At 44.2% G+C, this 17,884-nt stretch overlaps 1 protein-coding gene across 1 annotated transcript; it reads left to right on the top strand.

The window, feature by feature from the left end:
* The first annotated feature begins 1,437 nt into the window (after window positions 1–1,437).
* LOC143608312 (uncharacterized) lies at window positions 1,438–1,875 on the top strand. Its single transcript, XM_077083372.1, has 2 exons — window positions 1,438–1,762; window positions 1,853–1,875. The coding sequence occupies exons 1-2, from the start codon at window positions 1,438–1,440 to the stop codon at window positions 1,873–1,875; spliced, it is 348 nt and encodes a 115-aa protein (XP_076939487.1).
* Window positions 1,876–17,884: the final 16,009 nt, after the last annotated feature.

Genomic DNA, 17,884 nt, shown 5'->3' with positions numbered 1-17,884 from the left:
TTAGGTGGCTATTGCACCAACTCTCCAAAATACAAATTTAGATCAGATTGCTTTGCTGATGTATCAAAGTATCAAAACGGTGGTGTAAGGCTTTTGGCCCAAAATGGTTTAGTGTTGGCCTATTGGGCCGACCTTAGGCCTAAGTGTGAAAATTACATTTTTAGTCAATTTACTTAGTTTATTAAGCTCGAATTTTACTACTCTCATATGAAAGTATCTTTGAGTATTTAGAATAAACAGTTTAATGTCCTTGGAGTCTTAATGTGGCGTAGTGGTAAGGAGTTTGAGTTTCTTAATGAAGGATTAGGCCAACGTATGTCGGGTTTGGAGTATCGGGCTATCCTTAAGTACCGGTTAATGATCCCTATGTTCCCGACGGATGAACCTTGCCCAATTTGTCGCAAGGTCTGTTTGGATTCTTTTGGTGACCATGCGGTGCATTGCAAAGAATTGCCTGGCTTTAAATACAGACATGATCTGGTTAGGGATGTTCTGTGTGATGTTCTTAAACGGGCAGGGATTTCTGCTAAAAAGGAGGCCCCTGTTAACTTTCTCACGGATCCTATTGAAGGGAGGTCTACTTTACGACCAGCTGATATTCTTGTGTTCGGGTGGGCAGGGGGGAAACACGCCTGTGTGGATCTTACTGGAGTGTCTCCTCTTGTTGGGCTCAGGGACCGTGGGTTTGTTGTGGGTCAGGCTGCGTTGAAGGCTGAATCGGGCAAAGTTGTTAAACACGAGAAAGCTTGTTTAAATAATCAACATGTCTTTCTACCATTTTCCTTTGATACATTTGGTTTTCTGGCTCCAGAGGCTGTGAAATTTTTGAGTAGGGTTCAGCGCGTCGTACACGGAATCTCTTCAGCTTCTAGGTCCCAAAGCTTCGTTTTTAGCAGGATTGGCTTTGCTGTTCAAAAGGGGGTTGCGGCGCAGCTTGTTGCCCGTTTGCCTGCCACTTTATTGTAATCGTTTTATAGTAAATTATATAAAGTAATAAATATCAATCAGTCTCTCGTCTCTCATGAAAAGTTGATGATGTTGATATTATAATTTTAGTCAGGTTCATGACATGAAAACAGGCATCTAATTTCTTAGTCTAGAATGAATAGATATTTCCATAATAGGGTATTAATACAATAGGATGGAGCTGTAGGTTGTTTTAAAAAAATAAAAAACAATATAGTAGGAGCTAAGCTAACTAAATTTTAACTATATAATGTATCATAAAAGCAACCAACATTAAAATTTAAAACCTTAGTCCAAGAATTGAGAATTCACATGCAGAAATTAAGATAGTCAATACTCAAATCTCCAAATCTTAAATGCCCAACAACATTTACATTTCCCAATTCTACCCTCTCAAATCTCCTATAAATAACACCATATCTTACCTTCACCAAACACAACCAAACCCTCAGAAACCCCTAACACCCTTCAATGGCAATCTCCATGGCTCGTTTCATGCTCTTCACCATTGTTATCTCTTCTTTCGCCTTGATCATCAGCAACAATATTATTATGGCATCAGCCCAATGTGCAGGTGACATGCAAGGACTCATGCAGGAATGTGCAAGATATGTGCAGAAGTCAGGCCCTATGGTCCCACCATCTGCTGCCTGTTGTGATGTGGTCAAGAACCTAGACTTACCTTGTGTCTGCAGCCATATTACATCAGAAGTTGAAGGTGTTATTAGCATGGAGAAGGCGGCATTCATCGCGCAAGCTTGCGGTAAACCGCTTGCCCGTGGATCCCATTGTGGAAGTATGATTTTATGCAACTCTTTTTTGTTTTTTTTCTTGTTTTTATGATTTTGATTATGGTGGAATTAAGTTGGATATTTTTGGTTTTCAGGTTATATTGTTCAAGGAAACTAGCTAGAAGAAGAAAAAGAAGAGTTGGTTATGAGATTGAATGTTGCATACAATGTTAAACATGGTTTAGTTCAATCTTGTACCGAATAAATAAAGTTATGATTATGTTTGATGTTTTGTTTTGATTGTATCATCTAATCTAATATGAATGTTTTAAGTGAGAAACGATGGCTTTAAATTATATTATATTAAATAATTACTTAACTTGGTTATATTTTTCAACTTCCTCCCACACTATATATATTCGGCAAGCTTCTTTATATACTAATTAGTCATCAATTGAACTACAGTATATGTTAATTTTCAAATGATCAATAAAAAAATAATTAAATTTGAATATAGTGTACATTTTTTTGGAAAAAATAAATGGTTCATTGAACAATTTTTACAAGGTGCATTTTTATTTTTGCAAATTTCTGATAAAAGTGAAAAGATTCTACATTTTAATGTATTAAGGACGTTAGCAATAATAATATAAGATAACATGATTTTATATTATTAGGTAACACTTTTGTCATAAAAATGAAAGGAGAGAATGATATATGTTATCGAATAAGGGCGTTCATAGAAATGATGTATGGGCTAAACTATTTTTCTTAATTAAAACAATAAAAATTATGTATGGGCTAAACTGTTTTACTTAATAAAAACGATAAAAATGATGTATGGGCTAAACTGTTTTTCTTAATTAAAACGATAAGATGGATAGGCAATTGATTAAGAGCGCTCATAATCCGATAGACACAACTAGAAAAAAATCATTGACCAAACCCCAAATTACAGTTTTGAAAAACGACAAAGCGGCCAACCGAATTGAACAGTATAACCTCATTGTTTGGTCTTGGTTGTTTGATAACTTTTATCAGAATATAACACCTACGAAAGTTCTATTGTCTTGCTTTTAACCACTTAACTACATAAAACTGTATATTCGTAGGGGTAAGTTTTATATATACTATTGTGTAATGTACAAATTATAATTTAAATTATAGGTGCATTTTATCTCGTACGTGGGAATAGTTATAACAGGATACAGAGAATAGATTTTATTGCACTTCTAACTAAACATTAAATTTGCACTTCGAACTGTTTTTTTATTTTTCCTCTAACCAACAAACATTAAATTATAATGAACTTATTGATTTACAATAAGTTTCTAGGTACGAGTGAGACAATGGTTGGATCAGAGAGCTAATTGGTGGTGTTTGTTTTCCTTCCCAAGTGCATAATTAATTTGCTTTCATTCCCTAAGCGTCCAACTACTTGAGGGTTAAATCTATTGGCTTTAACAAACCGAGATGCATGTTAGTCGAGTTCAAGTTGCCAAAAGCTTGAATCAGGCCAAAAGACTTGGAAGAACGATGCCGCAACACGTCCATCCCTTGCGGTGGATGCTCCACGCATGTGGATGAAGACAAAGAAGGAAGATCGTGTTGTGGGGTGAATGGTCCAACGAGGTACATGAAGGGTAGCATAAACCACGTCCCACTATCAAGGGTTGTATCGTCACGGAAAATATATATTATAAGGCCTGAATCCAAATTCAGGCCTAAAATATGCATGTCTTATTTCATAATTTAGCTAGTCTCGTATACATATGTTTACTATGATCGCAAGTCAAACAATTTTCTTTACATAAATGTATTAATTTTATTACTACTAAAATATATAATTAAATAATATTTATGATAAATATGATTATAATAAAAAAAAAATATATCTTAATGGTATATTTTTACTAACATATACACAATTAATTAAGCTATAAGTATACAACATTAAATGTATACATTTATAATAATTAAAACAGTGAAATAATTAATAAGTAATTGTAAACCAGTGGAGTATAAGCGGATCTCGGTTCTATGCATAGATATTGAAGCTATAAGATCTTGCGGCTGATCAAGTTAAATGAAATGAGTCAAGCTCAAGCTAAAAGACCGTACTTACTTAAATCTTCGAAATTTAAATTATCAAAAATTCTATAAATTCAAGTATGTTTAGTATGCGCACAGCGCACTGCACAGTGTTGCTCAGGCCCAATAGGCTGAGTGGAAGAGGGCCTCCAAGGTATTATTCTTTTAAGAATGGAAGTTTTTATGTATTTTTATTGACATAATTATAAATTTTTAAAACATATATATCTTTATCACTAGACCAACTTTGAGGTTAATGTTCTCTTTAGCACTTTGTTTTGTTCCCAGGTTTGGATTTATTATAATAAGTTAAATTCTTATATATTATTTGATTATCATAAAAAGGAATATGATTACTAAAATTAATTGTTTAAAAATGTTGAAGATGGATTAGTATTTATTAAGGATGTTTGTAAATATTTTTTCTTTATTAACACCATATTTATATCAAAAAAAGCCCGCAACCATTTCTACCAAGAAGATAACAAGGGTTGACAAGAACACCAAAACACACGACGACTTACAAACATAGGAGATGATAAGGTTTAAGGTGGGTGGGCATAGGCCCACCGTCCATTGGTGTCTAGCCCATATTCATAGTGTTGTTAGCAATCCAATTTTGTTATTTTAGTTTAAGTGTCCATCCTACAAAACCCCAAGCTCACCCGACTTTTTATTTTAGTTCAAGTGTCCACGGACATCTAACTCATATTCGTAGTGTAGTTAACTGCCCAATTTTCTTATTTTGGTTCGAGTGCCCACCTGCAAAATCCCAAGCTCAAGCCCCAAGTCAGTTTAATGTTTAATGGATCTATAGATTCAAATTAATTGAGACATACAATATGCGTTCAAATTTTATTTTCTCTTTTTATGTAATTGAAGAGGTAGGTCCCCGCAAAGCCCAGTTGGACCCGCAAGACACACCTTGATGAGGTACGTCTGCGCAAAGACCAACTGGTTCCGCAGGACCCACCATGCTCAGAGAGATGAAGACCTTACACGCAGTAAGCCAGCTGTTCCCGCAGGAAAGCCTCCCTTGGTACAGTACCCTGCCTGTTCCCGCAGCTATGAGTACAAGCCAAGAAGGAAGGCTACCCGCACTAACAGTAAGGCTACACGCATAAGGCACTAACTCTTATACTTCAGCAATGTCACCTGAAGAAGGAATGAGCAAAGTGGGAATATTCCCGCCCAAAAGAGCCAGTCCGTACGCTTCTGGAAGACCTTTTGTACTATACATGCCAAAGTATGGACAAAATAGACAATATCTGACCAAAGCAGCCCATGAACCAATCACAGGGTGACAGCTCACCGACAATAGTACGAGGAGGAGCACGCTCCAGTACAAAATGACACTATCAGCCGCTGCCTACCCACCAACCCCCATCGTGGCACGTACATAGCCCGTAGTTGGTGGAAAAGGAATAGTACACAGCTGGCCATGTCACTATCAGCCGCTGCCTACCCACCAACTCCCATCGTGGCACATACGTAGCCCGTAGTTGGTGAAAAAGGAATATTATACAGCTGGCCGTACCTGCTTGGAAACCTACCTTCGGCTATAAATACTCCAACACCTTGGAACGGTATCATCATCTGATCTTCTCTAGCTATTTCTCTTAATATACACTTATATTCAGAACAATCTAGTCTGATTCTCACGCCGGAGGGGGGTCACAAGGAGGAACCCCCCCTTCTCAGTGACGAGCTCACGGTGTCTGTTTTGTAGGTCAAGAAGAATAACCATCTTTGCCAGACCTAACCCTCGTGGGAAACATCTACTTAACCCTAAGATTATCCGTAATCTGCCGGGGTCCCTTAGTGTTTCTTCATTGGCGCCATCCGTGCATAAAAGCTAGAACTAATTCCGGTAACCACAACCCCAGCCAGGAAAGATGGTTAAGGTTACTCCGGTGCCAAGGCCAACAAGTGACCAAGAAACTCCGGTAACCACAACCCCAGCTACTGGGGGGAACACCAGCGAGTACACAATTTTTACGAACACTACCCCGGTTACCCAAGCCGGGGCAAGTGCAGTAAACAATCCTTCCCTGGGATTCATTGATACCCAGTTGGAGAAACAACAGACGAGGCTCCCCCGCCAAACACTTGATCAAGTTAAAGCGTGGGCGGAAGCACGTCAGAAAGAATTCCAAGCTGAGTTGGATGAACGTTTACGTTCACTCCAACAGGCTAATGACGAATTCGGAAGCACTCGACAACAGCTCAACATGAGCAATGATTGCGAGTACTTGGACGATGATTGGGAGGAGTCCGACAGTGACGCAAACCCTCGTCATAGGGCGAAAGGGAAGCGTAAAGAAACGGACCTCCAGCCGAGAAGAAATTTTGGAGAAACCTTTAAACCAAGGAACGCGGGGGGAAACCCACGTGACTTCTCCAAAACTTTCAGGCCAACTGTTGCAAATGCGGGAACGTCCAAGTTTGCAAGGGACATTGCGGAAGCAATCGCCCCGAAGAGTGCCAAACAGATGTCCAACATCGGCACTTATGATGGCATATCCGACCCAGACGATCACTTGAACAGATTCATAGCGGGGTCAACCGTCAGCAACTGGACGGAACCCACGTGGTGTTATATGTTCCAGATGACGCTGGTCGGAGCGGCCAGGGCGTGGTTTGATCGTCTACCGGTCCACCACATCTATGATTGGGCGGACTTCCAGCACAAGTTCAGCCAGCACTTCAGTCAACAGAGAAAATATACTGAAGAGCAGTGGACGATCCTCAACTGCGTTAGAGAGGAGGATGAATCTTTGCTAGACTTCATCACTCGCTTCAACTCAAAGAAGCTGAGTCTGGGCACCATAAGTGAAGATCTTGTTCGCGCCGCTTTCATCCAGGGCGCCGAATACCCAGAGCTTATCCGCACATTGACGGGTAAAGATGGCATGCCATCCACATGGGATGCCATCATGACGGCAGCTAAACGCTTTGCCGAAACGGAGAAGCAACTGGGTAGGAATCTTCCCCAGAGTACAAACCTCTACACGCAAAGGACCAGAGAGAATAATGTCCGCACCGCCCGACAAAACAAAAAGAGGAAGCTTGGTATTTGGCAGTCAAGGGTAAACTTTGACACCTCATCCAGCTCTCGCCCTCTATTAGGCGGAAGGGATAACACGCACTCATCAAACCGGAACCCTAGATGGACGCCACTCACCAAAAGCGTCACAGAGATATTTTCCACCGAGAAACTCCCATGGCCAAAATCTCCAATGATCCGACAGCGCCATAACGCTGATCAGAGCAAATCCTGTGACTTCCACGGGACAAAGGGCCACACCACCGAGGAGTGTACATCTTTGAAGGATATTGTCGAAACATTCGTCAAAGATGGTAAACTTACACACCTCGTGACATCAATCAAGAACGGAGGGAGGAATGATAATCGGTACAAGGGCAACGGACGAAAGCCCATCGACATCAGCATCCACTTGGTTCATGGCAACGTCAGAGGAAGAAAACGATGAACGACAGAACCATGTGCGTGGAAGGAAGCTGAAGTGCGCTTCCCGCGAGTGCCAGGAGGGCCCAACAAAGAAGGCCCTATAGTCATCAAAAGCCAGCTGGGGTACTACATCACTTCCCGCACTCTTGCTGATAACGGCGCTTCGTCAACGGTCATGTACAGGTAGTTCTTCGACAAGCTAGACGACGAAGACAAAGAACGTCTGGAAACGGTCTACGCCTCGATGGAAGGGTTCGATGGCAGCACAAACACCCCCTGGGTATCCTATCTTTCCCCGTCACTCTCACGGACGGGAAACACTCCCGCACAGAAGACGTGGACTTCCTCGTAATGAGGAAGCCACACCACACATACGACATTCTCTTCGGGAGAGATGGGATGGCAAGATTCAATGCCGTGGTGTCTTCAGTCCACGACATGATGGGGTGGCCAACAGCTGAGGGTGTAGCGATGATCACCGGTATTCCCCAGGTATGCATCACATCTGTCTCATCTAAACCCAAACCAAAGATGGCTAAACCAACCATTACCGAACCAGAAGAATGGGCCTTCAATGGTAAATACCCTGACTAGGCTGTTACCATTGGTCCAACAATCACCGATCCCACATGCACCTTACTCAAACGCTTACTGCATAAAAACGCTGACATCTTCGCGTGGACACCAGCTGACATGACGGGTGTACCTCGAAGTAAAGCAGAGCATAAGCTCAAGTGTGACCCGGCTTTTACGCCGGTCATACAAAAGCGTCGAGTAATGGGAGCGGAACAGGCTAACGCGTGTAGAACCCAAGTCAAGGAACTCCTTGACGCAGGCATCGTACGCGTTAGTAAATATCAAACATGGGTTGCAAATCCCATCATGGTACCGAAACCTAATAAACAATGGCGCATGTGCATAGATTTCAAAGACCTAAACAAAGCATGCCCCAAAGATTGTTACCCGTTACCCGAAATTGACCTTAAGGTAGATTCGTTAGCACCGTTTCGCCTTAAATGCTTCCTTGATGCGTATAAGGGATACCATCAAATCCACATGGCCGTTGACGATCAGGACAAAACCGCATTTCGGACGCCCGATGGCACGTTTTGTTATCAAATGATGCCATTCGGACTTAAGAATGCCGGGTCCACATACCAACGCCTGATGGACAAAGAGTTTCATGCCCAAATTGGGAGAAACTTGGAAGTTTACATGGATGACGTGGTCATCAAAAGCCTTGAGCCAGAAGCGATGTTGAAAGACATCGAGGAAACTTTCAACACGCTCAGAAAGATAAACATGAAGCTCAATCCGAACAAGTGTTCTTTTGGAATGGAAGAAGGGAAGTTCTTAGGAGTCATCGTTACCAAAGATGGCTTCAGAGCGAACCCTGAAAAGGTCGAAGCCATTATCAAAATGGAATCACCTACTACCATCAAACAAGCTCAGACACTGAATGGACGACTAGTCGCACTTAACCGCTTTTTGGCGAATCATGCGGATAGGTCGTTCCCATTCGTGTCAACATTGAGAAATTGTTTAAAGAAAACGCACTTCCGCTGGACACCAGAAGCGGAAGCAGCTTTTCAAGAGATTCGGTCACGCTTGATCGAACTCCCAACGTTCACAGCACCAGAAGCGGGGGAGGAGTTAATCCTATACCTCTCCGCCACAGATAGAGCAACCGGGGCAGTCCTGCTAGTAGAACGAAAAGGCATCCAGATGCCCATCTACTATGTTAGCCGCGTCTTAACAGACGTAGAAACCCGGTACTCTAATTTGAAAAAATTAGTCTTAGCGCTCGTACAGGCTTCACGCAGGCTAAGACGGTATTTCCAAGGTCACCCAATCACCATTCTCACCAACTTCAAACTTGCAAACGTTCTAGGCAAACCCGAGTTGTCAGGACGCCTAGCCAAATGGGCAATAGAATTGGGAGAATATGCGATAAAGTACAAGCCAAGACCAGCCATAAAAGGCCAGGTCTTGGCCGACTTTATTGCAGAAGTCCCCGCTTCGCGGGAGAAAGAGTGCCAGGAAGAGGCTCAACCCTCTTCAGCACAGGACATTGATGATGTTTGGCGACTCTACACTGATGGAGCAGCCAACAACGAGGGTTCAGGCGCAGGGTTGAAGCTAACCAACCCAGCAGGCCAAGAGTACACTTACGCTATTCGACTGGATTTTCCAAGTACGAATAACGAAGCGGAGTACGAAGCATTCCTGGCCGGGTTGAGAATTGCGCGGAAGATGGGGGTGAAAAACCTGGAAGCCCACGTGGATTCCATGTTAATAGCCAACCAGATAAACGGGACGTACACGGCCGTTAACGACACAATGGCCCTGTACCTCGCACAAGCAAAAACCCTTATGCGCGATTTCAACGATTGCAAAGTCATACACATCAAGCGAAGCGAAAACAAATCTGCAGATGCGTTAAGCAAGCTTGCATCGTTAGCCTTCACCCACTTGGGAAAGGACATCCGCGTTGAACTCCTTGGAGCACCGTCAGTCCCGCACAAGGAAATTTGTGTCATCCAAACCGGTACGGAAACGTGGATGACACCAATCATAAATTACCTTGCGGCGGGTATACTACCAGAGTCAAAAGCACAGGCAAGAAAGATACGCTGTAAAGCACTGAACTATCAACTCGTTGATGACATACTTTACAGGCGTAATTTTTTTGGCCCACTCCTAAGATGCGTGGACGACCAAGATGCTGATTACCTCCTAAGGGAAGTACACAAAGGCATCTGTGGAGTACACGCAGGTCCACGCGCAGTTGTAGCTAAGCTAAACAACGCGGGATACTTTTGGCCGGAGATGCATACGGATGCACTGGCATACATCAGAAAATGTAGGTCCTGCCAGCTCTACGCACCCAACACGCATCGGCCGAAAAATGAACTTGTTCCAGTCACTTCTTCATGGCCATTTCAGAAGTGGGCCAACGATGTGACGGGCCCATTCCCACAGCAGCAGGGAACGTTCAGTTCCTAGTGGTAGCTATCGATTACTTCACCAAGTGGATAGAAGCAAAACCCTTAGCCCAAACAACCGCAAAACATATCAAAAAATTTATTTGGGAATTTATTATTTGTCGTTTTGGACTTCCACAGAATTTGGTGAGCGATAACGGCACCAACTTTGCTGACAAGAAGCTACAAAAGTGGCTGGAAGAACTTCAAATCACCCACACCTTTACCTCAGTGGCACACCCGCAGGGTAATGGTGAGGTGGAAAGAGCAAATAAGAGCATCGTCGACGGCATAAAGAAAAGACTCTTGGAACATAGATCCGGCTGGGTGGACGAAGTTCCACACGTCCTTTGGGCAAACAGAACGCTAAAAAAGGCAAGTACGGGAGAAACCCCGTTCAGCCTCACCTATGGCACTGAAGCCATGGTCCCGGTCGAAATTGGTCTACCCTCACCAAGGGTCTTGACTCAACCAGAAGACAATGATGCGGAAAGACGGTTAGACCTTATGCTAACCGAAGAACGCAGAGACTTAGCCGCAGCGCGTGAAGAGAACTACAAGCGACAAATGCAAAAGTACTACAACACGCGGGTAAAACTCTGCAACTTCAATGTCGGAGACTACATACTGCGTAACAACGAGGCTTCGAACCAAGAACGCCCAGGAAAGCTGGCCCCGGTCTGGGAAGGGCCATATATTATCAAAGAAGTTTTGGAAAAGGGCGCATACCGGCTCGAAAGGCTCGATGGCACCCCCATCCCAAGAACATGGAATGGAGCTCAATTACGCAAATGTTACATGTAGATCAATTCCAAACTTGTAAAGAAAAGGCCTAGAGCCACTTCTAGTGGAAATGATTCTCCTTTATCACATTGTGTTGATAGCCTTACCTTTATACTTATGAACTTTCCACACTGATATGCCGGTATTCACCGCATAAATAAGTGTGGAAAGAAGTAAGTCGTTGCGTGTGGAAGGCGGCAAAACCCGCATAAACATAAAAACGGTAAAAATTTCTACGGAAAAGATGAGGAAAACCTTCACGCATGTCAGATATAGGTAAAGTTTGGCCATCCTACTAAGTGAAAGTGACGGTCTTACCCGCACAATCATGATAGAGGAAGCAAAACTTGAACTTATTATCTACCACGTTGACAGGTTAACTTATCCAAAACACTTAGAAAGTTGCTAAGTTAAACTAAAATATGCATGAGCAAAACATATAAGGTTTACAAGGCAAGGCATTAACAAAACATTTATATTCCATAAAAATTCAAACATTACAAGAATAGTTGGGTATCTACCCGCCTACAAAAATATAAATCTATCCTAATGGTGGGAAGGGATCTCAAGGTTCAAACTTCAGGACCATTCCCTTCAAATCCACTTGAACCCGCACCATCAGTTGGCTGTGGCGGTTCAAGGAAAGCCTTGAGAATAGTTAGCCCATCATTAGCAGCAGCAATCTCGTTCACCTTCTCCACCACCGGATGCGGGAAGGCAGCATACTGGTTCACTGCTTGGTCGTAGGCAGCTTCAGTGTCCACGTCATATAGAGGAAAGTTGGAAGGCGGGATGCCCTTCTCAACAAAACCCAGACCAAGGAGGAAACCAGCATTTTCCCCATCCTCATGAGAAGCGTTGAGGGCTGCGCTCATGGCATCATCATAAGTTGTGTTCGTGAAGATCCGATGCACAACCTACATATATATATATATATATATATATATATATATATATATATATATATATATATATATCAAAAACTTTTCTAAGTATAAAGAAAAGCGTAAAGAAATTATGAAGCTATGCATACCTGAGGCAACGCTTCTCGCAGAAGCCATTCCTTACTTGTCAGAGCCTCCTGAAGGGTAGCTTGAGCTTGATCACGGGCGCGTTCGGCTTCATTTTTGTTGAGGTTGGCAAGCAACACATCCTTCGCAGCAGCCTCTTCAACGCCCTTCAGCTTACGCTCAGTGCGATCAAGCATACCCTTCTGGTCCAGGAGCTCTTGGAGTTTCTTGGCATCTTCTAAGACCAAAGCATCTTGAGCCTGCTGAAGCCTCTCTAGTTTGGATTTAAGCTCCTCATTCTCGGCGCGCAGAGGCTCAGCAATGGCTTCAGCTTTGGTGGCTCTCTCGGTCGCGTTCCGCGCAGTTTCCTTAGCCAACCTAAGCTGTTCGTTAACAGCTTGGGTAGCCTTGGAACGGCCCTCATGCCTGGCCTGGACCTCGACCTCAAGGTCCTTGAAGGCTTTCTCCTTCTCTGCAGCAATGGCGGCAAGCCTCTTATTCTCCTCCCGGATTGCTCGCACCTGAGCCACTTCCAGGCTACGCGCCGTCTTTAACTTGTCGTTTTCACGACAAAGCAACTCGACGCGCGGCTGCATCCGGGCAAGGAGGATTCGGAGCTCATTCGTTATCCTACCCTCTTGGTAGCTAGACATGGCCTCCCCCAACGCACCGCTTGGGGCTGCGTGACGCGCCCACTCGACGCAATCCGCAGCCGTCCGGAGGGTCGTTCCCCGGCGGATACTTCACCGTGGAGGGTACACCTTATTGGAATCCGAAACTGCAAAAACAAAAAACAGTTAGGAAAAAATGATAAAAATGGATAATGGGCCAAAATAACCCCACGCACCTGTAGGGTCGGTAACAGGACGGTAGCCACCAAACCCACTGAACCTAAGGGATATCCATCCAAGAGGTCAAAGAGATGGGAAGGAGGCAAAGATTGGCTAGAAGCCCCAACCCTGAACATACCTGATGAACCGGCCATGGACGAGGTAGTCGCCGGTGCCGGAGAAGGCATGGTAGAAGCCGCCGCGGTAGAGACCATCGGAGGTGAACTCACTGGAGGTGAACTCACAACCGTGGCCGCCGCTGCGGAGGATCCCGCAGAAAAAATCACCGCCGGCTCAGTGAAGGATGCGGTGAAGATGGCACTGACAGCCGGCGGAGATGACGACACAATTGGAACAGTTGACTCAACGGGATGAGCAACTGAACCAACACGGAAAACAGGCGCAGCCGCCTGGGTCATCGCCTCGGATAGGTTGACCAAACATATCGTCATGGGTCCAGAACTGCTTCCGCCCACACCACTCTGGAATGCGGTTGCATCCACGCCTGCATGAAGATAAAATATTAGAAACAACGGCGGAAAGAAATGCGGGAAAGATAAATAAAATTTATACTTACGGGTTTTCTTAAGCTTGAAGGTTCTGACGGGCGGGGACGAACCCGATGGAACTGGCCTCTTCACGCCAGTCACCGTCGTAACGTTTGGCTGCTCGGAGGTGACAGCTGTCCCAACCTCCGAGACAATGGTCTCACCAGGGTTCCCCGCCGCCTCCTCGCTTTCGGTCTCCGAATCAGACCGATTTCCCTGATCGGCGGTGGAGGTAACATTCGCCTTGCCCTTCACGCCGGCAGCTTTCTTCTTCCTCACGAAGAAAAGACCATCTGCGGATTCCTCATCAGAAGATGACAAAATTAGAGGAACTCCAGCAGAGGTTTCAGCATGAAGAGGGCGAGGGTTAAAGAATCCCTTACCTGGCCGCGTGGCGCTCAAAATCTCGTGGCCCGGTGGGTAGATCTCCACGAACCTATCCGCCGTTTGCTCCAAAATGGGCAACTCGTTCTCGTCGAGATCACGAGTACCCAGTTGAGCGGGACCACCAGTCTCCCGCGGTTGCAGAAGCGATTGTAAGTTGTTTCCCTCTGAAAATAAAAAGAAAGAAACAGTTAGAAGAAAAACCCTAAATCAGCACAAAAGACGGAGCATACCGTAGGGAGTAGAATTCGAACCGTATTCGAGGATGATAGGTACTTGCGGGGTCCCAGAACCAGCATCCTTCCATACCCGGCTCATCCTGAGCATCACCATCCCAGACTCCGCAAAGCGGTAAACCGGAGTCTGGATCTGGGAGATCTTGGTAAACCATTCCGTCTCCTGGTAATTGGAGGCGTGAAGGTTGGGGAGTGCTCTCCCGTTCTTGAACGTCATCGCAATGGGGACGACGCGGGCAGAGATATAGAAGAACTCCCGTTTCCAAGACCGAAGACTGCGCTCGGTAGCGCAGATCTTCAAACCCTTGATCCGAGTGACCAAGGTATACCAGCCCTGGATGCACCTCCAGGAGTAGAAGGTCATCAGGCGTTCGACACGGGGCTCGATGCCCAGAATGTGGCACACCCATTCAAAATGGCGGACCTTAGCGATCGCCATTGGGTGTACCTCCGTCAAGTGTACACCGTGTTTCTCCAAAACACGGTATACAAACTTCGTTAATGGGAATCTGAGATTCCCACACATGAAGAATGAAGCATAAACCCCTATCTTGCCCTTGGGGGCATCATACACCGTCTGGTGAGGCTCCGGAAACTCAGGCTCGTAAGGATCGAGCATGAACTTCTTGACGATATAGTTGTATAGATCGACAGAAAGAGCACACTGGCACTCGCCAGCAGTACTCTTGTCGTCCTTATCAGACGCGGACATCGGGTTCTCTGGGTATACATCGGACTCCTCCGCAGTAACCTCAGGATCATGAATAGAAGACATGTTTTGGGTATGAAAGAGAACGATTTCAGGAGAATGCTCGACAGAAAAGTTAGAGTATTCGCCGGAAATCGCTTAGAAGAAGAGTGAAGTGAAGGTGTGAATTGAAATGCACCATCTCCCCCCTTTATATACTCATCGCAATGAATGCGATGAATTCAATGCAGAGGAGAGAGAAAGCACAGGTGCAATAAAACGGCGACACGTGGAAAAGAGCAAGCTGGCAACAGCTGTCGAAAGGACGCGTGCCGTAAAATTCGCACCCACGCGCCCGAAATCTCGCGCCCACGCGCCTGAAAAAGCGTCTGGAATGACCATATACTGTCACGTCGCCATAACTTCCTGCGCGTCCTGAAACTGTCAGAAGAAATCGTCAGGAGACGCCAACGTCACTTCAACCGTTTGGACGGTTCTTATCCTTTCACCAACTCTTCAAATTTCAAAAAGATTCAAAAAAGATTCAAGAATAAGAGGGAATATACCCCCTTACCTTGGGAAGCAAAAAACCATAAGACAAGTGCGGGTACAGTGTCAAGGCGAAACCCTTCACATACTTATCACTTGCAGGGAATTGAAGCCAAGAAGGATCTTATGGGCCATGCTTGCGGAAAGGGAAATAACACCTCCGCATGGCCGGAACGTTGAGAACTAGCTTGTGTGAAACTTCAAGGCGGAATTGGTGGTTTAACATAACTGATCACTATGTCCAAAACTACCAAAACCTAGTGAAGAGCCTATACAAATGAAACTCAACGCTCCCGACTTGCGAAGAGGTTAAACACCTACCCGCATCATAACCAAAGATCAGACAGAAAAGTCGGGAATTTTTGCAAGTGACATTAGGAAAACTGCGGGAAGAATCCCCACGGAAAACCTTAAAAAACAAAAACCTCTTTAAAAACCCCTTGCTTAAAGTCCAAAAGTTCACCTCACTTATTAACAATTCATGAGAAGAACAATGGACTGGGGGGACTTGAAGAGGTAGGTCCCCGCAAAGCCCAGTTGGACCCGCAAGACACACCTTGATGAGGTACGTCTGCGCAAAGACCAACTGGTTCCGCAGGATCCACCATGCTCAGAGAGATGAAGACCTTACACGCAGTAAGCCAGCTGTTCCCGCAGGAAAGCCTCCCTTGGTACAGTACCCTGCCTGTTCCCGCAGCTATGAGTACAAGCGAAGAAGGAAGGCTACCCGCACTAACAGTAAGGCTACACGCATAAGGCACTAACTCTTATACTTCAGCAATGTCACCTGAAGAAGGAATGAGCAAGGCGAGAATATTCCCGCCCAAAAGAGCCACTCCGTACGCTTCTGGAAGACCTTTTGTACTATACCTGCCAAGGTGTGGACAAAATAGACAAGATCTGACCAAAGCAGCCCATGAACCAATCACACGGTGATAGCTCACCGACAATAGTACGAGGAGGAGCACGCTCCAGTACAAAATGTCACTATCAGCTGCTGCCTACCCACCAACCCCTATCGTGGCATGTACATAGCCCGTAGTTGGTGGAAAAGGAATAGTACACAGCTGGCCATGTCACTATCAGCCGCTGCCTACCCACCAACTCCCATCGTGGCACATACGTAGCCCGTAATTGGTGAAAAAGGAATATTATACAGCTGGCCGTACCTGCTTGGAAACCTACCTTTGGCTATAAATACTCTAACACCTTGGAACGGTATCATCATCTGATCTTCTCTAGCTATTTCTCTTAATATACACTTATATTCAGAGCAATCTAGTCTGATTCTCACGCCGGAGTGTGGTCACAAGGAGGAACCCCCCCTTCTCAGTGACGAGCTCACGGTGTCTGTTTTGCAGGTCAAGAAGAATAACCATCTTTGCCAGACCTAACCCTCGTGGGAAACATCTACTTAACCCTAAGATTATCCGTAATCTGCCGGGGTCCCTTAGTGTTTCTTCAGTAATCCTTGTTCAAGCTATTGCTTTTTTTTTTCAAAATTTATTTTCTCTTTTTAATCATTTTCTTGTTTGCAAAATGGTGATGTGTTAAAAGGTTAACAAAAATAACGCGCATATTTTTATTTTCTTATATAATTGTGTCGATCATTTGTAATAACGAAATTAGGAAAAAGGGACTGAAAGTTCATTATGCGTTGGGCCTCAAGAATGATGGGGCCGCGCCGGTCCTTTTTGACCCAACCCATATTTTTTACCCGGTCATTTTTTGCCCGCCCCCCCCCCCCTCGTAGTGAAAATTCTTGGAGCCACATGTGCTTACAATGCCAGACATTTCCATCTATCCAATCTTAATCCAATCATTTTAATCTATTTAAATCCACAAATAACTTAACACTTTAATATCTCCAAGGATGTTTTCAATCTTAATGGGCTTGTTTTAAAAAATCAACTTGTTTTGAGCTCTTCAAATACATTAACAAGCTACCATAATAATTGAATGCACCATACCCATTTTATGTTCCACATCCGGGACATGATTATGAATATCAACAATGTTGTGCACCGAAAATGCATTAACTGGGGGAATATTGCACAACGCACTAATGTTATTCCATACCATCAACGCTACATAACAAGAAGTAAATACGTGATCAATAGATTCCGAAACCATGCATGACACACACTTTCGGGCCTATGAGAACATTCCTTTTTTTAACAAATTATCACTCACACCATCATTAATTTAAAACAATAGAATTTCTTGAGCATTGTCATCAACTCACGTACAAAGGCTCAATTCTCTAATGCCAATTTATCGTTATTCGTCCATCCGTTTCAACACACCTATTTGTCACCAAACAAGATTTTACCCTTTCTAAAGAGAAAAGATTTGGATTATATTTTTTAAAGGAACCTCCTCTAGCCAATTATGCAACCAAAATTTTATATTTTGTCTATTTCCTACCCAGGGCTGACCTAACAGTTAAGTTGGGCCAAGTTAGGGCTTTAGACCCCAACAAAAATAAGGCCCTCATTTGTTAAAAAAAAAACAAATACACATATTGATATTAATAAAAGAGAGTTCATTTATAAGCCAATTATGCATGTTGTCTCCTGGTTAGCACACTTACTTTTAATGTTTATGGTAGC

The sequence above is a fragment of the Bidens hawaiensis genome, unplaced genomic scaffold (genome assembly GCF_021521415.1).
Source record: "Bidens hawaiensis isolate Kalapana, Puna unplaced genomic scaffold, B.hawaiensis_p1.1 tig00419364_1, whole genome shotgun sequence".
NCBI lineage: Eukaryota > Viridiplantae > Streptophyta > Magnoliopsida > Asterales > Asteraceae > Bidens > Bidens hawaiensis.
Note: the sequence above shows the minus strand (reverse complement) of the source record. Positions and strands in the feature narration are given on the sequence as shown.

Excerpts from the sequence above, each read along its gene's own strand:
- LOC143608312 (XM_077083372.1), top strand. The coding sequence starts at position 1,438 with ATGGCAATCTCCATGGCTCGTTTCATGCTCTTCACCATTGTTATCTCT. Across the intron at positions 1,763-1,852 it reads CCGTGGATCCCATTGTGGAA|GTTATATTGTTCAAGGAAAC; the intron begins GTATGATTTTAT and ends TTTGGTTTTCAG.